This window comes from Solanum stenotomum, chromosome 2, assembly GCF_019186545.1.
Source record: "Solanum stenotomum isolate F172 chromosome 2, ASM1918654v1, whole genome shotgun sequence".
NCBI lineage: Eukaryota > Viridiplantae > Streptophyta > Magnoliopsida > Solanales > Solanaceae > Solanum > Solanum stenotomum.
In genome coordinates, this window is record NC_064283.1 from 47,653,735 (window position 1) to 47,679,349 (window position 25,615).

The 25,615-nt window shown below is 33.6% G+C and overlaps 1 protein-coding gene across 5 annotated transcripts in view; it reads right to left on the bottom strand.

Moving 5' to 3' along the window:
- Positions 1-5,316: 5,316 nt before the first annotated feature.
- The window catches only part of LOC125857072 (ATP-citrate synthase alpha chain protein 2), a 1,178,350-nt gene continuing 1,158,051 nt past the window's right edge, over positions 5,317-25,615 (bottom strand). For 2 of the 5 annotated variants that reach the window (XM_049536743.1, XM_049536741.1), the window contains exons 2-13: positions 8,916-9,018; positions 7,958-8,134; positions 7,688-7,849; positions 7,492-7,572; positions 7,209-7,260; positions 7,019-7,133; positions 6,832-6,913; positions 6,350-6,445; positions 6,145-6,246; positions 5,881-5,997; positions 5,681-5,797; positions 5,317-5,550 (exon numbers count right to left, since the gene is read on the bottom strand). In XM_049536743.1, the coding sequence (XP_049392700.1) occupies positions 5,479-5,550; positions 5,681-5,797; positions 5,881-5,997; positions 6,145-6,246; positions 6,350-6,445; positions 6,832-6,913; positions 7,019-7,133; positions 7,209-7,260; positions 7,492-7,572; positions 7,688-7,849; positions 7,958-8,134; positions 8,916-9,014 (1,272 nt within the window). In that variant the 5' untranslated portion in view covers positions 9,015-9,018 and the 3' untranslated portion in view covers positions 5,317-5,478. Of the gene's footprint in view, positions 5,551-5,680; positions 5,798-5,880; positions 5,998-6,144; positions 6,247-6,349; positions 6,446-6,831; positions 6,914-7,018; positions 7,134-7,208; positions 7,261-7,491; positions 7,573-7,687; positions 7,850-7,957; positions 8,135-8,915; positions 9,020-9,100; positions 9,234-25,615 lie in introns of those variants that run through there. The other 3 variants (XM_049536742.1, XM_049536740.1, XM_049536739.1) reach the window with 2 other exon arrangements.

Sequence of the window (25,615 nt, forward strand, 5' to 3'; positions counted from 1 at the left end):
TATTATTATTATTAGAGGGTAGTTTTGTCATTAGTTAATCTAATGCATGTATTAAAACCATTGCATTGCTAATACCTAGAAATCCATGGTATTAGCAATACACACTTTAATACACAATAGAGTGTATAACTAATGCAAGCATTAGTTATACATAGGTTGGAAAAGAGTACCAAACAAGGTACTAGTAATACACAGTGCTAATGCATGCGTTATTTTTTCTAATACACTCTACCAAACGACCCCTTAGGGTATTAACTCATGTATAGGTAAGCTATATTATATAGACTGTTTATTTCCTATGACTTTTGACGAACTATGTTGTATAGTCCGTGTATATTTCTTATGTCATTTGATTATATTTTATATAATTAAAAATATGACTATATTTATTGTCAACTAATTACTTAATTGTATATATATTTGAAACTAACGAAAAAAAATAGTGTAAATTACATAAATTCCATATTAGTAATTTCCCTAATAAGTTTCTAATTACATTAATCACTTAAAAAATAAAAAAATTGGATACAATAATTGAAGCTCGGATACATAAAATATTGTCTCAGATACATTAATATGTAACTAAGAATATTAAAAACTAGCTCGGATACATAATATGTAGCTCAGATACATTAAAATACTGGCTCGGATACATTAATATGTAGCTCGGATACATTAAAACCTAGCTCGTATACATTAAATATTGGCTCGGATACATTAGTATGTAGTTCAGATACATTAAAGAAATAAGGGATTTTGGAGATTTTTAAAAGTAATAGAGAATAATAGAATTAAGCGAAACAAAAAGTGTGTATTTCTGTAATTTGTCCAAAAAAATAATCAGATTATATTAAAAGTGGAAAGCTCCTATCATCAAAGTTGGATTACCATTTTGCCCATCTATTAAACAAAATCTAATTACACAATAATATTTTAACTACAAAAATGTTAAATTAGATTTACTTCTTCAAAAAAAAATAAAAAAAAAATAGTATATATATATATATATATATTAAAAAAAGAGCTAAGGGTCTGAAAAATACCCCAACTTTGATTGAATTTGTTGTTGTGATACTAAACTTTCATGAGGACCTATTACCTCTCTAGACTATTTAATACCATGTTTTTTACCCCCTGAACTATTTAATAGTGTATTTTAAAGGTACCCACGTGGACAGATTACTATTTATAATTTTGCATTATTTTTTATGTCCACGTGGGCATATATGTTTAAAATACGGTATTAAATAGTCTAGGGAGGTAATAGGTCATCATGAAAGTTTAGTAACGCAACAACAAATTCGACCAAAGTTGGGTATTTTTCAGACCCTTATCCCTTAAAAAATGAAGAAAATTTCATTCCATTAGATGTGGTTTAAATATAAATGTCATTAATTACATTTGTAACATCAGTCTTCTCCCATTTGAGCTTTTATTTGTTTGATCTTCTTCTTATTGAAGGGCCTAAAATGTCCCTCAAGTATTTGAATTGATACAAAATTACCCTCCATCCACCTATTTGCCCTAAAATACCCTTGACGTCCACCTTTCAGCTAAAAAATACCCTTATGTCTAACGGATCATACTCAATAGGTGGAAGGAGGGTAATATTTTACCAAATCTCATAGTTTAAGGGCATTTTAGGCCCTTTGAGTTAAAATAATTCGAAATTACTTAATATATAAGCTCACATGATTGACTTGATTTTGAATTTCATAGCAAATTTAAAATTATAAAAAGGTTAGACATCTACTCTCTACACTCCTGCCTCCTCGGCCCTTCACTTCCTATCTCCTCGAAAAAAAATTATATTTTGATCTTGTCCACCATTTTAGTTTTTTTTTAAAAAAAATAATGACAACCAAGAGAGAAGAAAAGGAGAAAATAACAATGCATTCATATAGAAATAATTAGTTCAATAAAAGATGACTTAATTAAGCAAATATGACAAATATTATATTTTTCTCTTGTGTGTACCCAAAATTAAAAATAAAAGAATAAAAATAATCATTTCTCTTATCCCCACCCTCATCCCATCATGACATTAATACAAATTAAAAGAATATAACTATGTGAGTTCATTTCAAGTTTGAGTTCCGGATATCCTAATTATGAATAAGAGATTAAAAACGGAATAAAAGAGATTGAACAAGACATTTGGATAATTGAGAGAAAATTTTATGTTAATGAAAATAATAATTTTTTTAGATGGACAATCATTCATGGTAAGTATGGATTTTTGTTGGATTCCCATTTATGAGTTGGGTTACGTTATAATAAATTGGGTTTGATTTAAAATAGGTCCATAAGAAAATATCATGAAATTAATTATTTTTTTCAATATTATTTTCAAGTGTATCGGGTCAAAATATGAGTCATAAGTGGTTTTATAGAAAAAAATGATTTTTTAAAATATCATTTTTATTATTTATTTGATAAGGGTTTAAATTTGGACCAATCACATTAAGCAATATAATAAATAAATATTTAATAATTTTACTTTAAGGGAGCTATTAAAAATAAGGGAAAATATGAGTCAAAAGATTAACATCGAGGGTATTTTTGAGCCGAAAGGTGGACGTCAGGGATATTTTAGGGTTGATAGGTGGATGAAGAATAGTTTTGTACCAATTCAAATAGTTGAGGGGTGTTTTAGACCCTTCTCCATATATTCTATTAATTAAATGAGAAAAATCCAATTGAATGAAACTTGGTACAAATATTCTTAAATGTTAATTGTACTATCAATCTCAATTTATGGATTTGGGAATCTTTTTCTTATTAATACGTTTTGTGGTTATCATTGAATATATATGTATACATAATATTAATATATTTAATAATAATTTTATTTTTATTCTATGGTCACACTTAAATTCAAGTGCACTATTCTTTTTTCCTCGTTTATTTATTTATTTTTCTCCTTTATTTGATTTAAATATTCTTCTTCATAACTCTTCCCTCTGTCCCTTATTACTTATTCACCTTTTCTTTTATAGTTGTTCCTAATTACTTGTCTATTTTGACAAATCAAGAAAGTATAAATTTTTCTTACCTATTATACCCTCAATTAATTACCTTGAAAAAGATAGAATTTCTTGAAAATATTAAGTTTTAAATTCAACTGTCCTCCTTTATGAATGTTTTCAGCAGTTCTCTCAAGTATTAGGTTTAATAGCAAATCAGGCCAAAAGTTGTGCGTATTTTGGTGAAGTGTCAAAGCAAGACCAACAACTGCTATTACAACATACATGATTCACAAAAGGCAATTTACCTTTTAGATATCTTAGAGTCCCTTTAAGCTCCAAAAAAATGTTAATAAGCCAATGTCAATCACTACTAGACAGGATGTAGGGAAGGATCAACACATGGACAGTGAAATTTCTATCTTATGCAGGGAGGCTCCAGTTGGTACAAAGTGTACTAACCTCCATTCAAGCATTCTGGACACAAATATTTCTTCTCCCAAAGAAAATGTTGCAGCAGGTAGAAACTATATGCAAAAAATTCCTATGGAGTGGTGATACACAAACTAAAGGGAAAGTTCTTGTAGCATGGGATAAATTATGTTGCCCAAAGATTGTTGGTGGGCTGAATATTACATATATGTATGTGTGGAATAAAGTAGCAATACTCAAACATTTGTGGGACTTATCTAAGAAAAAGGATAAGTTGTGAATTGTATGGGTCCATACTTACTACATCAAAGATAGGAGACCATAGGAAGTACAAGCTAAACAAGCTTCTTGGGTTGTGAGGAAAATCCTACAAGCAGGACATTGGATCTCAGAAGCTAGATTACAAGTGACAAAGGTTATGGAGGCAGAAACATTCACATGTATGGATATGTACAAAAAGCTTAGAGGTGAATTCAACAAGGAGCCATGGAGAAGAATGATATGCAATAACCAAGGCAGTCCCAAATGGACATTCCTATACTTGGCTATACAAAGGAGACTGTATACAAAAGACATGCTAGACAAATGAGGGATAAACACTGATTCAGTTTTCTCATTGTGCAAAGCAGAACCTGAAACACCCCAACACCTATTTTTTGCATGCAGTGTGGCAAATGTGATATAGCAAAGATTACTTCAATGGTTATCCATCACCAGGAGCAATGAATGGTGGAATGAAGAGATGGAATGGGCTACAATGCATGCCACTAGGAAAACAATACAAGATGAAGTGTATAGAATGATATTAGCTGCAACTATTTACTACGTATGGCAAGAGAGGAACTACAAAATTTTTCAGCAAAGGGAGAGAAACATTGAGGAGATAATAAAGAAAATCATTCAAAAAATTCATTGTAGAAGTATCATGATTCCTAGATTGGCTAGTGCAATGCATAAACTTAATTTTTATCCTTCGTAGAACTCCTAGCATAGAACCTGAACAAGACAAGGGTGATGAGCTTTGAGACTTGGGATTATGTCCATGTCCTAAGCTTCAAATCTGTACATATTGAAAATATGGTAATACAATTAAAGTTATCAAAAAAAGAAGTTGTAAATTCATCCACTTCATAATTAATAGGGGTAAAATGGTAATTCACTATGTCAATCATTATTTTCTTAATAGGTGTGTCAATTCAAAAGTGGACAAGTAATTAGGGACAAAAGGAGTATCTATTTACATATTCAATTGTTACTCTTAATTTTCATAACTCTCATGTTTTTTTATATTCATAACCTCCACAAAATTAATTTAAAACTTTAAGATATCTTTTGGTGATCCACGAATATCTATATAAATTCATCTTTCTTGTTTCATGTGATCTCTACCCTATGTTATCCTTTTCATCTATAGTTAAGAGTTAAAATAGTGAAACACTTATATAGTTTCCATTATATAGTTTAAGTCTATGGAAAAAACTGTTGAATTTTGATTGGTTGGAGAGACAGTGTCGACAAGAACTCAAAAGATTATTTATTGATTTTGTATTTTGTTTTCCATCTATATTATTATGATTAAAGTCTTAAGAAAGATGTAATTATTGTAGTTTTTTCTCTATTTTTTTAATGTGTTTTCTCTCTATTAGACTTCTTTTAATTTATTTTACTATGAATTTTTAATTATCATATGTTTGCATTTAAAACATTAAAATACATCCCCCATTTGATATTTTTCGTCACACGTATAAAGATTTATCATAAGTATTACATTTTATTACTATTACATACATGTTTTAGTAAAAAAAATATTAATCGAATAAAAATTTGCATCCAAAAACTAGTAATACCGATTAAGAAGAAAATTTATAAATTGCCTCCAGCGCTAAACGTAATTATAGATGGACAAAATACTTTCAGAAGCTGTATATGTAGAGATTATTATTAGAGCCCATTTGCTAATGTAAAATGTCTCAAGTACAAAGCACTCTCTTTTACATCAGACACAAACAACATTATGCTAACACAAAGCTAAAAAGTAAACCAAAACAATTTAAGCTTGGAGAATGCAGAGTTGGTTGCTTTATGCAGCTGCAGTGATGCACTCAATAGCCTGTTTGCAGATGCCAGTCATGGTTTCCTCAGGTCCATATACCTACAACAATAAATTAAGAGACGGGGAAAATATTACAACGATACTTAAGTTGTGATGTCGAAATTGCTTGAGGCTATTGAAACAGGAAAAATGGTTTTAGACTAGTTATTGCTGGATACCAAATTCATACCTCAATTGGGATGCCGATTTCCTCCCCAAGAGACCGCATTTTTGCGAGACCCTTTTGGTAGTTTGGACCACCTCTTCTGACATATATGTGCATTCTTGCAGCTTTAAGCTTTGATTCCTGTTACAAGAACTCCGAGTTAGGAGTGTCCAAGTTACTACAAGTCATATTGAAGATGGCTATGATTTGTGATGGTTTCGTACCTTCTCCTTCAGAGCTCGAATTATACCACTAAATGTAGCAGCAACATCAGTAAAGTTGGCTATTCCCCCACCTATCACAAGGGCTCTCTTACGGCCATCAGGATCTGCGGTTGCACACTGCATAATTGGCAACGAAATGAGTATCTTTCTCCTAATAAAAATGTTCTTTTCATTCTCTAGACAAATAAACCAAGAATATGCCATAGCATGTTCACTATGATGGTATATCCTATATATTAAGTTAACCAAATACTTTATGCTTACATCAATTACAATTCTGGCATACTGCAAGACCTCTTCTTCATTTGGAGCACCGCTGTATTCGGCATAATTCCCGAGCTCAGAAGCGTATCCAAGATCACCGACCTGAAGGTAACCCAACATGGCAATTAGAGCAATGCAACAACAGAAGGGTAGTCAAAGTAACCAGCTACATAGGGCATAAGTTTCGCAAAGGATAGAAACATACAGTATCTGCATAGATGACACTGGCACCTCCACCAGCAACCATCGTCCAAATACGTCCCTTGGGGTTCAAGACTGTGAACTTCAAAGATGCACTTGTCTGCAATAGAAAAATGAATGATCAATTGTTCATAGAACCATCTGCTACCTCAACTGACACAGTTTAGACAAGAAACACTTCGCAGCGCACTGTAATACTCAATATTTCATGCCCAAGAAACATGCAGTAGACATCTTATATTAAAAGAATCAGCTTCCTCCTCTTCTTGAATTTGTATTACTTGAAAAGGTTTTCTAAATTTTGATGGACGAATAAACAGCAGCTGTTTGTTTCCTTGTTCATCTCTTACAATTCCCAAAAGAGGGACTATTAAGACCGGATAGATACATCTTTTTCTACTTCCGGGGAGTGGGAGAGGGTTGGCAATTCCAAGTCTTTCATCCCTCATGCTTTTCTTAATTAAATGCCAAAGTGTCAAGAAATACCTTTTCATCTAGCCCATGAATAAAGCTCTCCGTAGCACTCATCACTCTTCCAAATGGCAATGGAAATTCAACATTTCCCCACCTGCAGAACGAATGATATATTATTATGCTGATGATGCATGCATACCATACTCAAATATATCTGGAAAGCAGTAGACGGCTAAATGCCAGTGTTCCAAGAGATTACTTTTTGAATTTCTTAAAAGCAGCAGTGTCATCAAGCTCTCCCCTCATATCCAGTGGATAAGGCTTTCCTTCGACCAATGTGAAAGGATTCATCTCCAGGAAAGTAAAGTCCAGATCTGATCGAAAGAATATTCAAAGACTCAGGCAAATCCAATGGCTATTAATGATGTGATAATGAAATTTGGACATACCTTGAAACAAAGTATAAACCACTTTGAGGAACTCCTCAATTACACCTTTAATCTGTACAACACAAGTGAATTTCACATCGATATCAGTGGTTTCAGATTACATTGCAGAAACTAATATGACATATAAACTTGGAATATACAGCCTTTTCTTATTTTCCCTTTTGCCTTTTACTTTTTGAAGAAGAAAATCATTACTCAATGCTCCATTTTGACAATGAATTTTCAAATATGGGTGGCAACAAGGATCAAATTTTCCTAATTTGTGGTTTGCTCAAACATTTACCTCCAGTGGTAGAGTAGCAACAAGTGGTGCACAAATCTCTGATGTAAAAGATGTCCCCGTTGGCACAAAGATTGTCTTAACCTGGATTTAACACGGTAGAATGTCGAATCAATATACATGCTTAAAATACTGAACTTATTAAAAAATAACATGTTTTCTGTTGACTTGTAACAAAATATAGGCACATTTCAAGTACCTTGTCCCAGTTCTCTTCAATATCTATTCCTCCACATTCAGAAAAGCTAACACTACAACCAAGTCTCTCCGAAACAATATTAAGGTAAAACTCCTCATTGTGGGGTACAAATGGTTCAACGATGAAGGTTGTGATAGGCCCTTTGCATCCACTCATCTCAACCTGTTAATGTGAAAATACATTCTAATAGTATAAATAATGTGTTTCTGGATAAAGTATATATTGTGTTCTCCTTATAACAATATCACCACAAAGAATATTTTCAATCACCTCTTTGCCTAACCGTTCCTTCACAAAAGAAGCAACTTGAGCCAGATCAAGATTCAAGGCAACTAGCCCGCTTTTTCCACGCTTCCCAAATAACATATCAGGCTTTACCACCAATTGTGTTGAAGAAAGCCATGGCTCTTTCTCTACAAGCTCATTCAAATCAGTTGACTCTGTAATCTAAGACATCGAAAGAAAAAATACCATCATCATATTGCACAGAGGAATAAATTTCCGCATTCTTATATTCTCTCAAATAAATCATCTAATGCAATCTATAATTGTCACAAGTAACATGAAAGATTGTTTTCTCTGGTCCTTCAACCTCCATCATACACAAATGAATCTAGGCCAGTGTTGTATGGCGTCTGGACCAGAGAATAAACTCATTTAGCTCATTTGCTTTGAGAGCGCTGACTACTAGAAAAAGGATACACAATGAAAGACTTCAAGAAGATACACACTCAAATTCAATAAAGGAGCAAGAACTTTTATTAAGGAGTTTCAAATTATAAAGAAGTAAATTCACGAAGAAGCCAAGGGATGTCAATATGTAATATATATATATATATACGTAAAAAGAATACTTTTATCTAACTACACATTGTAATTTTCCCACACATGTGCCTTCACCACTGTAAACACTGGTTCATATGCAGTGATTAAGCAAGATCCATTTCCTACTATTCTTCAGTTTAGTAGGTAACCAACAATCAACATACTGTACCATCAACCAGATCTGTTTTACTAGAATCAGCAATATATGATGAATGCTCCAAAGTTACAACTACTAGACGGCAACTCGAATAATTTCAATTTGCCATCCTACATTTCAAATACAGTTGGCCTAATTTTAACAAATGGAACCTAAAACTGTCCTGCATTCAGCTACCAGAAAAAGGGGTTTTAGGTGAGGGGTAATGTTAATTGAATCACAAGGTCATTCATTGTTTTGAGTTACCTGAGCAGATTTGATGGCCAAATCATAACCAGCAAGCCTCTTAAAGTGTTCTTTCAACAATCTTTTCGAATCATATTCTCTGATCTTCTTGCGGGCCATTTTCCCTGTTTAGATCCAAAAACTCATAATTAACAAAATCTACAAAAATTCATACAAAAAAAATGCAAGAAAGTTGAGATCCTTACCGTTAAAAAGCTGATTCAAAGAATCTGTATGAAACTTGTAAGAATATTGGGACTCAACTCATTATATTTATAGTTGTGATATTGATGAGATTTTCAGAGATGGCTGCTCTACATTATAAAAAATACATATGGGCTAATTGAAAATAGTATAGTAGTATATAGAAACATACAAAAACTAGAATCATAGAGTATATATTAGCGGGAAGTAATTGTCTGCGATGGACAGCGCAAATATGAAGCACAAGAAAATTACCTACCCACCCATGTGGACCAACCAACTCATAAAAACTATTCATATTACTAATTCATTTTTGAGGTTAAATTCATTATTTTTGCACTTTTTAAAAAACAAATAATAATATATAATTAATAGAGGAACTTTCACATATAGCCATTTAAAAATAGCCTAATTACGCCCCATAGCTATAGTTTGATAATTACAATTTGTAGCTACATGTTATAGGGATGAGAGAGGCAAGCGAGATTGGGAGAGAGAAGCGAGCGAAAGAGGGCAAAGAGTGGGAGAGAGGTGAATTGTATATGTATATCGGTTAGATAATTGTATATTATACATATGTATTTGTATATATGGCAAGCGAGATTGGGAGAGGGAGGAGAGAGGCAATCGAGAGAGGGCAGAGAGTGGGAGAGAGGTGAATTGTATATATATATATTGGTTAGATAATTGTATATTATACGTATGCATTTGTATATATGGCAAGTGAGAATGGGAGAGGGAGGAGAGAGGCGAGCAAGAGAGGACAATAATTTGTATAATTCGCTGGTACGTTTGTGTAATTGACGTGTTTTTGTATAATTGAGTAATATAAAGTTTGGAATTATACAAATATAATAAACGAAAAAGAGTTAAAACTGCCCTTAAACTATTCGAAATAACATAATATACCCTTAAACTATATTTCAGCTCAAAAATGTCCTTCTGTCTAACTATTGGACCACACTTGCCCTTATGTTTAACAAAAAAAAATCATGTGTGTGCTAAAATACCACATAGACTCCACATGTGCACTCCAAACACACCCCACATCCACATAGATGACTTAAAGCCTTAACTTCACTCTTTTTCCCTCATTTCATCCTGAAAAGTACATATTGAACCAAAAAAAGAAAAAACATTTGCGAAACTTTGTATACGTAATCGAATGAAGTAGAGAAATTGCAATTTGATGACTATTTCAAATAGAATAAAAGAACGATCTAAGGTATAATATAAACCCACTCATTTTAATTAATCAATTAACACTAATTTATTATTTTTATTTCTCTGAATAAATTAATTTTGTTTAAGCAAATCTTAGCAAAACTTTCTTCTTGATTCAACTCACAGCCATGACGCAAAATAGTAGTTGTCGTAAGAGATCTAATATACTTATCACCAGAACTCCAATCACAAGGAAGATGACTACAGCGGCTTCCCTGGCGATGGTGACCGAGCTCTGCCACATCAACGTCGGCGATTTTGCTAATGAGGAAAAATTGACGAATGACTGGGATGACACCTTCGATTGCTACTACATCAACGAAGACCTAGTAAGTCTTTATAGATTTCTTGATTATTATTATTTTTTACCAATTACCCTATTTTTGTTCAAGTTTTGAGCTTTTGTGGTCCCTAATTCAGAAGATGCTCTAAATGATTATTAAGGAAGTTTTAGATTTTGTGGAAAGTTAAAGAAACATTCAATATATAGATGATTTAAGGATTAGATAACAAAATTAATTTGAATTTTGTTTAAGTTGTGATCTTCAAAGTACAACATATTAGTATCAGAATAAAATGGAACTGAATTGAGTCAATGTATATTGTATATTCATATAGATATACCCAAATAAAGAAGGGATGAAATGAGGGGGAAAAGAGTGAAATTAGGGTTTTAAGTTGTCTATATGGAGGTGAGGTGTGTTTGGCATGCACATGTGGAGTCCATGTGACATTTTAGCACACACATGAATGTTTTTTGTTAAACATAAGGGCAAGTGTGGTCTAATAGTTAGACGGGAAGGGCATTTTTGAGCCAAAATATAGTTCAAGGGTACATTTAAACTATTTTGAATAGTTTAAGGGTAGTTTTGACCCTTTTCCATAGTCGTCTATGTGGATACGGGGTCTGTTTGGCGTGCACATGTGGCATCCACACTATCAAAAACGCGCTTATTAGCCATGGTAAAATAAACTGTGGCTAAATTAACATAAAAATGTAGTTTTCTCCACATATTAAGAACTGTCGCTAAAAAATTGTGGCAAAATCACGCAGTATAATCTCCCTCCCTTTTTTTCCATTTCCCCCAGGTACGAACCTCGAGTCCAGGTACACAGATTCTATAAACCTCGATTGTTTTATCAACGTTTTTTTTGTTTGTTTCAATTTTCTTGGGTGCAATTTTTTCCTTCATAAGGATGGCATACAGATTTCGATTACGATTTACTCTTTGAGATTTTACTTTCAAAATAACTTTCGCACTTTTACAAGTCTCTATCTCATGCTCTTTGGCTAGTTAATTGTTATAAATTTGCTCCTGATTGTGCCTGCAAATTAATAATAAAAAACGCTTACAAGTTCAGATTTGGGCTGATAGTGGGGAATAAAGGCAGTCAGGTTAAACAAGGATAAACTTTTAATCAATCATATTTGTGGAAGTAAAAGCATCGCAGGTGATTCTTTTTCTCAATAAGGATTAATACATCAGTTTTGTAATTTTTATTGAGCAACCTACTATGAAACATCACAACTTTTTCTCTGTTTTTCTTACTTTGATGAGGTGAGTGATGAGAAGGATAATACTTCAAGAATCAATATACATTAAGGATTTGTCATAATTTAGCAATTCTAAAGTAGAATTAACCTGCTGAAAGAATTAAAGGAAGTAAAATCAACCCCAAATTGAGATTAAGCAGTCACAAATGAGAATTTAAGTAAAATTAAAGACAATTCTCTCTTAGTTTACAAGAAATCATACATGAAAATAGGATCTCATCATGTTCAGTCATATCAGACTTAGATTAGGCTGATTCCTATAGCCTTAGAATTTCGTGGGCTCGTTAAAGGAAATGATAAACCTATGAAGATATCTTTGTAGGTCAGTTAAAATTCTTTACAAATTGTCATGCAAAGAAACTTTTTAAACTGTGAAAACAAGAACAACATATGGTTCATTATAGGTAAAGTCAACAATAACAACATACCTTGTGTAATTCCGCAGTGTGTGGTCTAGAGAGGGTAAAGTACACATAGACCTTACTCCTACCTCATGGAGGTAGAGACGTTGTTTATTGAAAGACCCTCGGCCAAGTAACATTATAGGTAATAAAGTCCCATTGCTATAATAGCTTAAATGCATTGTCTCAAGTATCTATATCTTTCATATATTGTCACTTTTATTGGATTGTTTTGGTGGGGTTTTTTTTTCACCTGGAATGAAGGTTGGTCTGTTTTTCAAGTTTTTGTTATTGTGTGGAGCAAGGCCTCTTTGTGTAGGGATCTCGGTGGTCTTCAGAAAATTGAGGTTTTCCCCTCATCTGGTGTATTAACTAGCTCTAGATTATTTTCTTGTACTTTGTGGGAAATTTGACTGATTTTTTGAGAAAGTAAAAATCCTTTTCCATAGGTTTGTCAGCTGTTGAGGTTTCCCCTTTCTATAAGAGATAAGTTTTATGGGTCTAACTCTTCTATGTTATCCTGTACTGAACGTGATTTTCCGTTAGATTTTGCTTAGAGGTTTCCATTAGTTTATTGCTTTGTATTCTCTCATGGGTACATTTCAAGCTCAAAAAGAGTTCTACTTGGACTAGTCAACTAGCTTCTCTACTGTTCTTTTGTTTTCATTGATTTTGTTTTGTTTCAGTTTGTTGTGTTAGTGAAATTGGTAATTTCAAGTGTGTGATTTATTTGTTTTCTGGTAACTACTTGCAAATATTAATAATTGCTCTTAAATGGTAATGTGGATATCAAAACAACTAAATACAAGCTTCTTATGGCTGTTAGTGTATGTCATTGCAATTTGTGGGGCAGTCTTGCAGTCTTGTGTTGTATAAGCTGGTGATTTATCTAGTTGTATCTCACTGACCATAATTTGGATCTTTTCTGTATGAGGTGGGCATAGCTACATAATTAGGTTTCTTTACCTTGAGGTTTATTTGAGAACCACACTATTATACCGAATAAAATGTGTTGCTAGTTACTTATTTTCATCTATACTTGATTAATGATGGGAGCAAAAATTGAGAAGGCCGGTGTGCCAAAGTGAAGTTGTATTGTCAACTTTACTGAAAAAGAATGGCAATTATGTGAATGAAGAAGGGAAGATTTTAGCTGTAAGTTTCAAATACTTGTTTATTTTTGTGACAGTCTTGATATAAAAATGATATGTCTTGTTCTGTTTCGAATGTATTTCTTTTTAAAATCTTCTTTAAGTTATGTAACTTTATCCTACACATGGTTCAAAAAGGTTTTTAGACTAAAGCTATTTGATAGTTGCATTATATATTTTATTAGATGTCAAAGTTTATGGTATAGCAACATGTTGCTTGAATCTTAGTAGTACCATGTAAGTATAACAAATTTTTTGCCTTCTCTGCATCTTTTTTGTACGCATGTGTCCTTTTCGTGGCTCATTCCACTTTTGAAATGTGTGACACCAACATCTGCTTGCTGACTACACCTGTGGTATCAATATATGACCCATTGACAATATTTCAAGCCCTCCAATTTTCTTTGGTGTGTAGAAAATAACAGTAGGAAAACCTAAAACATACACAACAAATCATTGAATTTTAAAGTTTAATGTTTAGAAAAAGCTAGACACAAATAAGTCCAACTCCTATTTAGACATGCTAAACACAATAGTTTCCTGGAAAATTTGGCATATAGAATCATCCAGTCTCATTGCCATTCACCCATTAATAAATTTCACCACTTAAATTTTTTTATTAATTCTAATAAGTGCAGGACATGAGATGCTTTAATTTTGCAATATTTGCTAATGAGTTGATTAACAATTCATTAATAACAATGTTGGTACGTCTCTCTCATGTCTTCTATTTTATTTGTAGTAAAAACTATTGGAGCATCTACCTGAAGATCAAGAACATGCTGCTACTTTAGGTGTTCCGTTGAAGATATTGGCTCATCCCAATGACGCCATTGGAAAAGTGTATGGAGTTGTACATTCTGGTCGTGTGCATGGTATATGTGATAATGTTTGTCCTTCAGCTATTTTTGGGATGCCTAGACATTCAATTAGTCATGCAAATGTTGGTAGTTTTAGTAATATGTCTTATCAATGTGTTGAAGACCTAGAGAAACATGTAGAAACTTTGGAAGAGAAGCTGACTGGATATAAAGAGACCAAGCAAAAGCTTGAGGAAACCAAGAAACAACTTGCACAAAATGAGAATCACTTGAAAACTCTTCATAGGTTCTTACAAGCCAAATTTGGTAATGAATTGCCTAGTTTCAACATAGATTCTTCTTAATTTATATTATATATATCTATACACAAATGGTGTTGCTTCAACTTTTTGCATTTTGATTACACTAGCAGTAATTTTTGCTATCTTTATTGATGAAACTTACATTTTGTTTTAATATGTATGATGAATATATCATTAAAGTAATGTTTGTGCATTTATCACTGTATTAGCACCAGTTCATTGGAGGGAATTAATTGCAATTTTTTTAAAAAAAAATTGTACACAGTTGCCACGATTTAGTCGTGGCTAATCTTAAAATAAATCTGAAAAATACGCAAAGTACCTACATTTTATTAGCCACGTTTTCTGGCATGGCTAGAAATTATAAATATAATTTATTTTTTAGACAAATAAGTTTACCTACGAATAAAGCGTGGCTAAATTTTAGACCAATCGTGGCTAAATAAGTGTTACCACGAGTGTAAAAATCGTGGCGAATCTACTCACGACGCCCCGTCTTGGGCACACTACCAACCGTGGGCAATTGACTGTGGCCAAAGTGTATTAGCCACAGTTTATGTATGATTTAGCCACGGTTTTAGGTGTGGCTAATGCACGTGTTTTTTGTAGCCATGTGGCATTTAACACAGACATGGATACTTCCGTTAACTAGAAGGGTAGGTGTGGCCCAATAGTTCGACGGGAAGGGTATTTTTGAGCTAAAATATAGTTTAAGGGTAAATTTAGGCTATTTCGGATAGTTTTGACCCTTTTCCGTATAATAAAACTCGAAATAACGAATTGATACAAACATAAATATATGAACTTTAAACAATTATACAAAATATATTATACAAATTACATTATATAAATTATATTATACAAAATCCAAAAACTACACGTTTATACAAACTTTAAAAATTTATACACAAAAAGATTGAAAGTATATGATGGCAAAACTGAAAAACCAAAGGAAATCATCGTCATATACAAATACAAATCATTGTATACAAACACAAATCAAACAAAGAATTGTTAGTTTCGAATCATACAAATGTGGAGAATTATACATATACAAACGTGACTAATTATACAAACTCGAAGTCAGCTCACATACTTAATGGTTAATGTTAGTCACGAGTGATAATTACAACAAACTATAGCTATGATGAGTAATTAAGTAGTAAAAGTTTGCTTAACCGCGTAATTTTCCCTAATTAATAAAGAAGGATTGGGGCCATGCCACTCACTTTTAAAAATAATAATAATAGTATATAATTAATAAAGAAGGATTGGGCCAGGCTAGTGGCTAATGCTCACCTTGAGGTTGAAACCCTTAACGCAATGGACAATTTTTACACTGTGCTGCAATCTATTTCTTGTTTAAGAAGTTCAAAATTTGTATATCTATATACATATAGAAAAATTACCTTATATATATCGAGTAATTTTTTGTTAAGGGGGCTCGAGTGAACCTTCTCCCGTCCCTCTAGATCCGCCCCTGAGTGTCACAATGATTTTTTTAGAAAGGGATTCAAAATATAAAGATCTAAACATACAAAGAGGTCATATGGTTTCAATATCTTTTATATATAAATTTTAAAAAGAAAATTAACCTTAGCTTTTATTCAAGTAGTTAACCAAAGAGGGCATCTCGTATGTTGATGAATAAAAATCTTTTACTCAAGCCGTTAAGCACACATATTGAAAAAAAGCCATGACAAAGGAAATTTCAATTTTGGAAGCCACCCATACTTGGACTTTACAAATTTTACCTCCAAGTAAATGAGCTATAGATTCGAAATAAGTCTATAAAGTCAAGTACAAACCCGATGGAAGTATTGAGCGCTACAAGGCACATTTGGTAGTGAAAGGATACACTCAAATTGAAGGGTTGATTTTCATGAAATATTTGCACCTATTGCAAAACTTGTCATTGTTCGTTGTCTATTAGCGGTTGGTGCGGCTCGAAATTGGAAATTTCATCAATTAGACGTCAACAATGTTTTTTTACATGGAGATTTGCATAAGAAAGTTTACATGAAGATTCCACAAGGTTATGTCAAACAGAGGGGGGAAAGTGTATGTCGATTACAAAAATCGTTGTATGGCATTTGTCAAGCATCTCGAAATTGATATAATAAATTCATTACTTCTTTACTTTCTCTTGGTTATCAACTATCAATGCAAACTATTTCTTGCATACATTGTCCCATCTCGGAGGTTCCTTTGTAGTTGTTCTTATATATATGGATGATCTTATTATCATGGGAAATGATTTTGATTGCATATCCAAGTTGAAAGAGCATTTAAAAGCAAAATTTCATATCAAGGATCTTCGAAAGCTCAAATATTTTCTTGGCATTGAAGTGACAAGGTCACCAACATGCATTGTACTAAGCAACGTAAGTATGCACTTGATATTTTAGGAGAGAGTAAACTTGTAGGCTGCAAGACAGCGAGTTCCCCTATGGAGCAACAACATAAGCTTTCTTTTGATTCTGGAGAAATTTTTCATGATCCAGGGCAATATCATCGTCTTGTCGGACGCTTGCTTTAACTCACCATCACTCTTCTAGTTATTAGCTACATTGTTCATGTACTTAGCCAATTTATGCATGCACCAAGGTAACCTTATCTGAAAGCTGCTTATAAAATCTTACACTATTTCAAATGAAATCTAGGTCAATGGATTCGATTCCCTTCGAAGAACTCACTATCTATAAAAGCATATTGTGATGCGATTTGGTTAGAGTGTCCTATGACACGTCGATTAACTACATGATACATTGTGTTTCTCGAAAAATTACCTATTTTTTGGAGAACTAAGAAACAAACGGTGGTGTCTCGTTCCTCCGTTGAAGTAAAATGTAGAGCTATATCCACTACTAGTAGTGAGATTATTTGGTTGCTTCAGCTTCTACAGGATCTTCAAGTAAAACATGCAATACATTTTGCTCTCTTTTGTGATAACCAAATTGCTATCAGTATCATCGTCAATCATGTTTCTCATGAATGTACCAAGCACATAAGATAGATTGTCACTTTATTTGATAATATGTACAATCAAAAATAATTATGACTCATCATATCTCTTCACATAACCAATCGACTGTTATACTCACAAAGGCTTTTGGTTATGACTAGTTTCATAAGTTGTTAAGTTGGACATTTTCACAATTCATGCTCCAACTTGAGGGGGAGTATTGAAAGATCTTATGTGATTGCACAGTCAAAGGGATATGTTTCTTTAGCTATATAAATCAAATTATTTGTAATTAAATGTAAAGATATGTTTCCTTAGTTATAGAGCTGATAGAACTTGTATATGACATTGAGAGGTATTATCAATGAAAGTAGTTCACTCGGGTAATCTTATTTTACATAGGTGTCATATGTTTACATGGTATCAGAGCTAGGACCATCTCAGTTTGGACTCTCGGTCCACGCTCTAATTGGTCCTGAGCGTGAAGGGGGGAGGGTGTTAGAGTGGGTAAAAATTCCACATTGGTTGAGGAGTGAACGGGTGGTTTTCTTATATGGATTTAAACAATCCTCTCCTCATGAGCTAGCTTTTGAGGTTGAGTTAGGCGCATGTGTCATATCTTTACACGGTATATGAAAGGAGACATTTTTGGATCATTTTTAATGCATTTTGAATATTTTTGACCTTTTTCATTAATTTTATAATACATCAATCAGATTTCCTCTCACTTTCCGCCTCTCTCGTCTCTCTCTATATATATCCACCCGTGAATATCTTAATGACTTTTCATTCTCCTAGAATACTAGTCAAGTGTTGGCCAATACAATCACGCCTATTATTCTTTTGGAACCCAAAAAAATAATTCAATGACCAAACGCATAATTTAAATTGCAATATCAATTTTTTAAAATAAAAAGGAAAAGGAATTACAATATAATATGTTGAAGTCTCATGAACTGTATTATTATACACGCTTGCAACAATTTATTCAAACGTGTTTACATAAATAGTATTAATTTATCATAATTAATTTATAAATTAAGCTGATAATGTGTATTAATTAATGGGAAAAAGGACAAATATACCCCTGAACTATTGTTAATGGTATACAAATACCCTCCGTCATACTTTTCGTTCATTAGTGCCCCTGCCGTCCAAAAATCAGTACACATTTGCCCCTCCCACTAACAAAATAGTTATTTGATACACANTAATGGTATACAAATACCCTCCGTCATACTTTTCGTTCATTAGTGCCCCTGCCGTCCAAAAATCAGTACACATTTGCCCCTCCCACTAACAGAATAGTTATTTGATACACATGGTGCAATCCTACGGCTCAACCCGATTTGATCAATTATTTAACCCAAAATTTAAATACCCGCCCATTATCCATTTAACTCGCCCATTACTCATTTAACCCACACAAATAAAAACGACGGCGTTCTTTTTTTCAGAAATTGAAGAAACAGAGCTCACATGTCTTCACAGGTGGCGAAAGCACCTTGTTGAATTGCACAGTGATTCATCTTCTCTCTAGTTTGGTAGTAATATCTAATTGAAGAAAAACGTGCGTTTCAGGAAAAAAAATAAGAAATTTTAGGTTCTTCTCATATAAAATTTCAGCATATTTGGAGTGATTACTCCACTAATTATAAATTTTATACGAACTATGTGAAGAAAAAATTTACAGATCTGGACAAATGATAAAAGGAATCGAGAGGCGGAGATACGTGTGCGAGTGCATTTTGACCTTTTCGTTGAGACAAACGAAGAAGCAGCCAGCAAAATAAAAAATCAGAGCGAAAATCATTTATTTTGAGAAGATCAATTCGCAGAAACACCTAAAATTCATAGCACATATACAACTTCTGAGAATAAATTAGAGATGTATTCGACTGAAAAACTAGAGATCTTAATTTCTTCATAGATCTACACTTCCTCTTTAATTTTCAATAAATTAGGTAAAGCGCAAATTATAATTAACAAATCAAACTTTCACACAATAAAATTACTGCAAAGAAAATTAATTAATCGATTATCAGCTAAAGTTAATTGGATTTACTTCGAAAAACAGCTCACCTATTCAATCTTCCACATGATTTACAAGTAATTTTCAAGCTATAAGTTGCCACAATACACAAGCTCAGGCAAAAAAAATCCTCAAAAAACGCATACTAAACATGACAAACAATTTCCTCAGCAAAATCATGTGAACTACTAACAAAAATCTTCAAATAAAATCATGCAAACGGGTAATGGGGATTTTCCTTGAGGTTTTTAGATAGTTTATTTGTGTGGGTAATGGGTAAATTAGGTGGGTTAAATGGGTAATGGGCGGGTATTTAAATTTTGGGTTAAATAATTAATCAAATCGGGTTGAGCCGTAGGATTGCGCCACGTGTATCAAATAACTATTCTGTTAGTGGGAGGGGCAATTGTGCACTGATTTTTGGACGGCAGGGTACTGATGAACGAAAAGTATGATGGAGGGTTACATAAGAATGAGAGTCTTTCAACTAGATGGACCTAGTGGCATTTATGCTAGACCAGAGCATGTATTTGTATACCATTAACGATAGTTCAGGGGTATATTTGTCCTTTTTCCCTTAATTAATTATAGTTTAGTGACAATTAGTATAGTGTGAATCACATGAAATGCTTCCTAATTCATATTTTATTAGATAGTATAAATTATAATGTCACGCCATTGTACTCCAAAAAAAAAAAGTGACACCATAACATTTGGAGTGAGAGTCAAACGTGATGTGCGGCTGCTCCCCACGATTCCATGCCCATCACGTTGAAACAATGGATTATAGAGGTGAACTCATTACGATTGAGCCAAGTGCAGACAAAGGCGGATCTAGAGGATAATGACGCAATTCAAATGAATTTTCTCGATAAAAAATATATAGTTTGTATAAGATATTTTTTTTAATTAATGTTATGTATAAATTTTAAATCTTCTCTATATAAGATTATAAGATTAGAAGTTGGATTAATGATTTAGGAGGTTTAAAATTTACTCTTCAAGTATTTTTACATTTTTTTTATTTTTTCGAACCTCCTTAATGAAAATCTAAATGCACTCAAATACCTATGTGTTATTGAATTGTTTCAACTCTTGAAAAATAGAGTTTCAAAATTCTTTAGAACATTAATATTTGTTTTTTTTCCATATATCTAAATCTCGATGAGCCAATTATTACCCCAAGATATACCTATATGAATTGAAAGTAGCAGATATTCGATGGAATAGCGGTATAAATTCAAGTTTGCCCCGGAGAGACATTTAACATATGTTGATATTTTTTTTTATTTAGTGCCATTTAATAAACATATTATCTTGTATTAAAACTAATTCAGTCAAAACTGCACTGCCACTGCCTCTTACTCTCTTAGTATTTGTTTGACTATTGGTATTGGAAGCCATCAGAATTCACTTCCGCAACAAATCATGTTTATCATTTTTTCACTTTCACGTTTGACCATTAAAATTTTCACTAATATAAGGTCACAACTCATATGTTTAGTTAAATGTCTTGAACATCTATTTAATTCTTTTAAAATATGTTCATCATTAGTTTATCTTATAACTTTTCGCCTTAAATTTTGTAGATTTTTTCGGACCTCGGTAAAGACACTGCTCATGAGACAATCCAAAGTATTGTTGAGACACATTAGATTTTTAACAGTACTTGACTCATTCAATATATGTTCAATATTAGTTTAACTTAATATTTATTTTCGGTTAGACGCCAATAGACCGCTCAAGATTCCGTTAGGAAAAGGGTTGGATTTTCAATTATACTCGGTACTAGTTTAACTTATAAGTACTTATTTTTAGCTTATGTTGTGCATCTTCTTTCGAGTGAGAATAATCATAGTGACTTTGTTTGAACCCCATCTGAACTAGAGCCTCTGTTAGCTTCATATTCCATTGTCTAGGAGCTTGCTTTAAACCATATAATGATTTGTGTAGTTTGCAGACCTTTTGACATTCCTCCTGTCTAGCAAACCCATTAGGACTTACCATGTATACTTCCTCTTGTCACCATTGATAAAGGCATTGTGGACATCCATTTGATAGATGTACCAACACCTAGAGGCAGCAAGAGCCACCACTGATCGCATAGTCACCATTTTTGCTACTGGACTAAAGGTTTCCCCATAATCCAGCCCTTCTTGTTGACTATAACCTTTAGCTATCAACCTGGCCTTAAACCTCTCAACCTCTCCTGAGGCTAGAAATTTTATCTTATAAATCCATTTGCAGCCTATGGGCTTCTTGCCAGGTGGTAAGTCAACTATGCTCCAGGTTTTGTTACTCTCCAGTGCTGCAATTTCCAACTCCATAGCTTTGACCCATGCAGGATCAGTAGCAGCCTCTTTAAAGGACACTGGTTCAATAAGAGCTGAGTAGGCTTTCAAGACTTGTCTGTATGTAGGAGACAAGTGATCATAGGAAATTTGATTGGCCAGTGAATAGGTACAAGTATTGCTCTTAGACTTTGTGACAAAATTCTGCAACCACAAAAGTGGTTTACTTGATCTGGCTGATCTCCTAGAGGGTACACCAGTAGTAGATGGAAGAGAAACAGGAACCATAGGGTCAGACATAACTAGTATAGCATCAGGTGAAGATGAACTAGAGCTCATAGGAGGCACATCAGTGGTCTCAATGTGAGAGGGCATACACTCAGAAGCACTTGGAACATACTCAACCACTGGAAACGTTGGATTTGTAGAGGCATATAGATGTTTAAAAGGGAGTATATCTTCCTGAAATACCACATGTATATTAACAAAGAAAGAATGAGCATGAATATCATATAGAATGTAACCCTTTTGTGTGGAGGAGTAGCCAATGAATACAACAAGAATGGCTCTTGATGAAAACTTATCAGGTATTTTAGGACAAGCAGCATAGCACAAACAGCCAAACACCTTATATGAGATAAAGCAGGAGAATGTAGATACAATTTTTCAAATGAGGACTTATAGTCCAGTAACTTAGAGGGAAGTCTATTTAAGATATACACAGCAGTGGTGACACATTCACCCCAATACCTTAGAGGTATAGATGCCTGAAACCTTATAGATATGGCCATAGCAAGAATAGTTCTGTGTTTCCTTTCAGCAATACCATTCTACTTTGGTGTATACACACAAGTACTCTGATGTATAATGCCCATTTAACACATAAGAGTTTGAAAGTCTTTACTGAAGAACTCACAACCATTGTTAGTCCTGAATGTTTTGACAATAGTAGAGAAAACATTTTGTACTTGAAGAAGAAAGTGTTTGATTATAACAATGGTGTCAGCTTTAGAAGTAACTAAGAAAATCCAAGTGTATCTACTATAGTCATCCACAATAGTAACAAAGAACCTCTTCCCATTATGAGTGGGCCTTTTGTAAAGACCCCAAAGATCACAATGCAAGAGTTCAAATACAGCCTTGGACTTATGAGTACTTAAAGCAAAAGGAAGTTTAGTCTGCTTGGCTATAGAACATGCAGTACAATGAGACTGATCTTTATTACTTAAGTATCTAAGAGACTCATACATCTTTATTACATCACTAGGAGCATGTCCTAATCTCTTGTGCCAAATGTTACTAGATTCAATCTTTACAGAATTAGCATGTGTTCTACTATCATTAACCAGCTAGGTGGTCCTTCATTTAGTATGTAAAGGCCATGCTCTTCCTTACCAATCCCCTTCACTTAACCAGTGGAAAGGTCCTGGAAACACAAAAGTCAGGGAAGAATCCTACCATACACTGTAATTCCTTAGTGATCTTAGAGATTGAGAGTAAATTAAACTTGAACTCAGGAAGAAATAGGACATTTGATATAGACTGATCTTTGAACACTTTAGTATTGCCAATATGAGATACTGACACAGCTTTACCATTTGGTAAGTGAACTTTACTCGCAATATGATCAGAGGCCTCGTTAGCTTTGTCAAGTACATCAAGATTAGAAGTGATATGATGAGAGGCTCCAATATCTATTATCCATTTTCTACTTGTATAAGTACAAGATAGAGCGATAGAGAACTACTTGTATCAACAGTTGCTATATTGACAGATGATTCAATGATAGGTTCACCACTAGGTTTTGAGAGTAGTTGAAGAATTTGATGATGCTGATCTTTAGTAAAAAAATGCTCCATTAGGTGAACCTGCAACATGTACTGTATGGTTGTTGGAGTTTGTTCTGATTTCTTGTCTAGGCTCATTTGGTGCTGCTACCTGATTTGCATACACACTAGGTTTCCTCTTAGATTTGAAGTCCGCAGGATAGCCAACAATTCTATAACATTGATCCCTGGAATGACCTATGCACCCACAGTGTTCACATATGAGAATATGTTTCTTAGCCTTGTATCCACCTCTGGAGTTGCTTGCATAACCTCCACCTGAAGTACTAGCACCACTATATCCCCCACTAGATCCACCAGGAAAAGGACCTTTAGAAGTTCCTGCACCACTTGTGTAGGTGTTACTTTTATGAGAATATAATGTTGTGCCTTCAATGAGCCCTGAGCTAGTGGAAAGAGAACTAACCAGAGTCCTCTAACTCTCTTGATCAATGAGCAATGCATAAGCCTTGTTAAGAGTAGGAATAGGGCTCATCATGAGTATTTGGCTCCTAGGAGGGGAGTAGGACTCATTCAATCCCATTAAAAACTGCAATATCCTCTGATAATCACAATGCTCCCCAAATTTCTTTGACTCGGGACAAGGACAACTAGGACATGGCATAAGAGAATCATATTCATCCCATAGGTCTCTTAACCTAGAGTGATATTCAGCAATAGACATAGTACCCTGAACTAATGTATGAATCTCTCTATGCAATTGAAAGATTCTCGATCCATTAACTGTATCAAACCTTTCTCTTAGATCTAACCAAACTTTGCGTGCATCAGATGCATACACAATAGAACTCAAAAGTCCTGGCCTTACTGCATTCATAATTCAACTTAACACTACTGCATTACACTTCTCCCACTGATCATGCAATAATGGTTCAAACATAGATTTAGGAAACCTTCCATCTACAAAACCTAACTTGCTTTTCCCAACTAAACCAATCCTAAATGACATACTCCACAGAGCATAGTTCTCTGAACCTATTAACTGAAGAGAGATTAGAGAACTACCTGGAGTGTCTATGTGTTGAAAAAATAGTAGATGATTGTGATCAATCACCGGAAATGTGACTGGGCTCGTAACTCCATTTCCATTTCCAGTGCTAGTACCTTTAGCTGCCATTCCATTCGTCATTTGAGCTAGCTTAACTTTTGATGCTTCCTTTCAATTCACCTTTAACAGATGGTGAAACTGAGCACCTGATAGTTGCTGCTATGAACTCAGAATTCTAAGATCGAGTGTTCTGATACCATGAAAACTCCATGAATGGAGGTTGATTCTTAGATCACTTTACAGAGAGAATAGAAGAGAAAGAGAAATTGTATTGAATCTTATGAATTATGTTACATTGAATCTGTACCACTATGCCTTTTATACTTGTATAATAGTTCACAGATACAAAAATATCTAAAACTATTTTGTAACTAACTATTGTCAGCTCAACATTCTGTTTAGCTGACTACACTTATGGTTTAGCTAACTCAACCATTCAGCTTGTTAACTCTATGCACTAGTTAACAGATTCCAAGGCTATTCTCAAATGTGGAGTTTTGATTGGCCAAAAAAGGTATGTACGTCCATTCACTTTTTTTTGCTTTCGAAGTGGATAATCGTTTTTGATTGAACATTTTGAATAATTCAGGAAGAAAAAACTCTTGGTTCCATGGTCATTTTGTGGACGATTTGGACGGAAAGAAATTATTGTATTTTTTAAAGGCAAACATAGCAACTTAATAGCCTTAAACAAATTTGTATTTCTTTGCTAGCGTTTAGAGCAACACGGCCTTCGTATATGATGTAGATTCCATGATAGATATGATCAGTGCTTTCCACAGTGTGCATCATCTTAGTGTTGTTTTACCATTTTCAAGTGACTTCTCTTGTAGGTATAGAGACTAAGGTTTGGTTAATTATTTATGAGCTACAAACGACC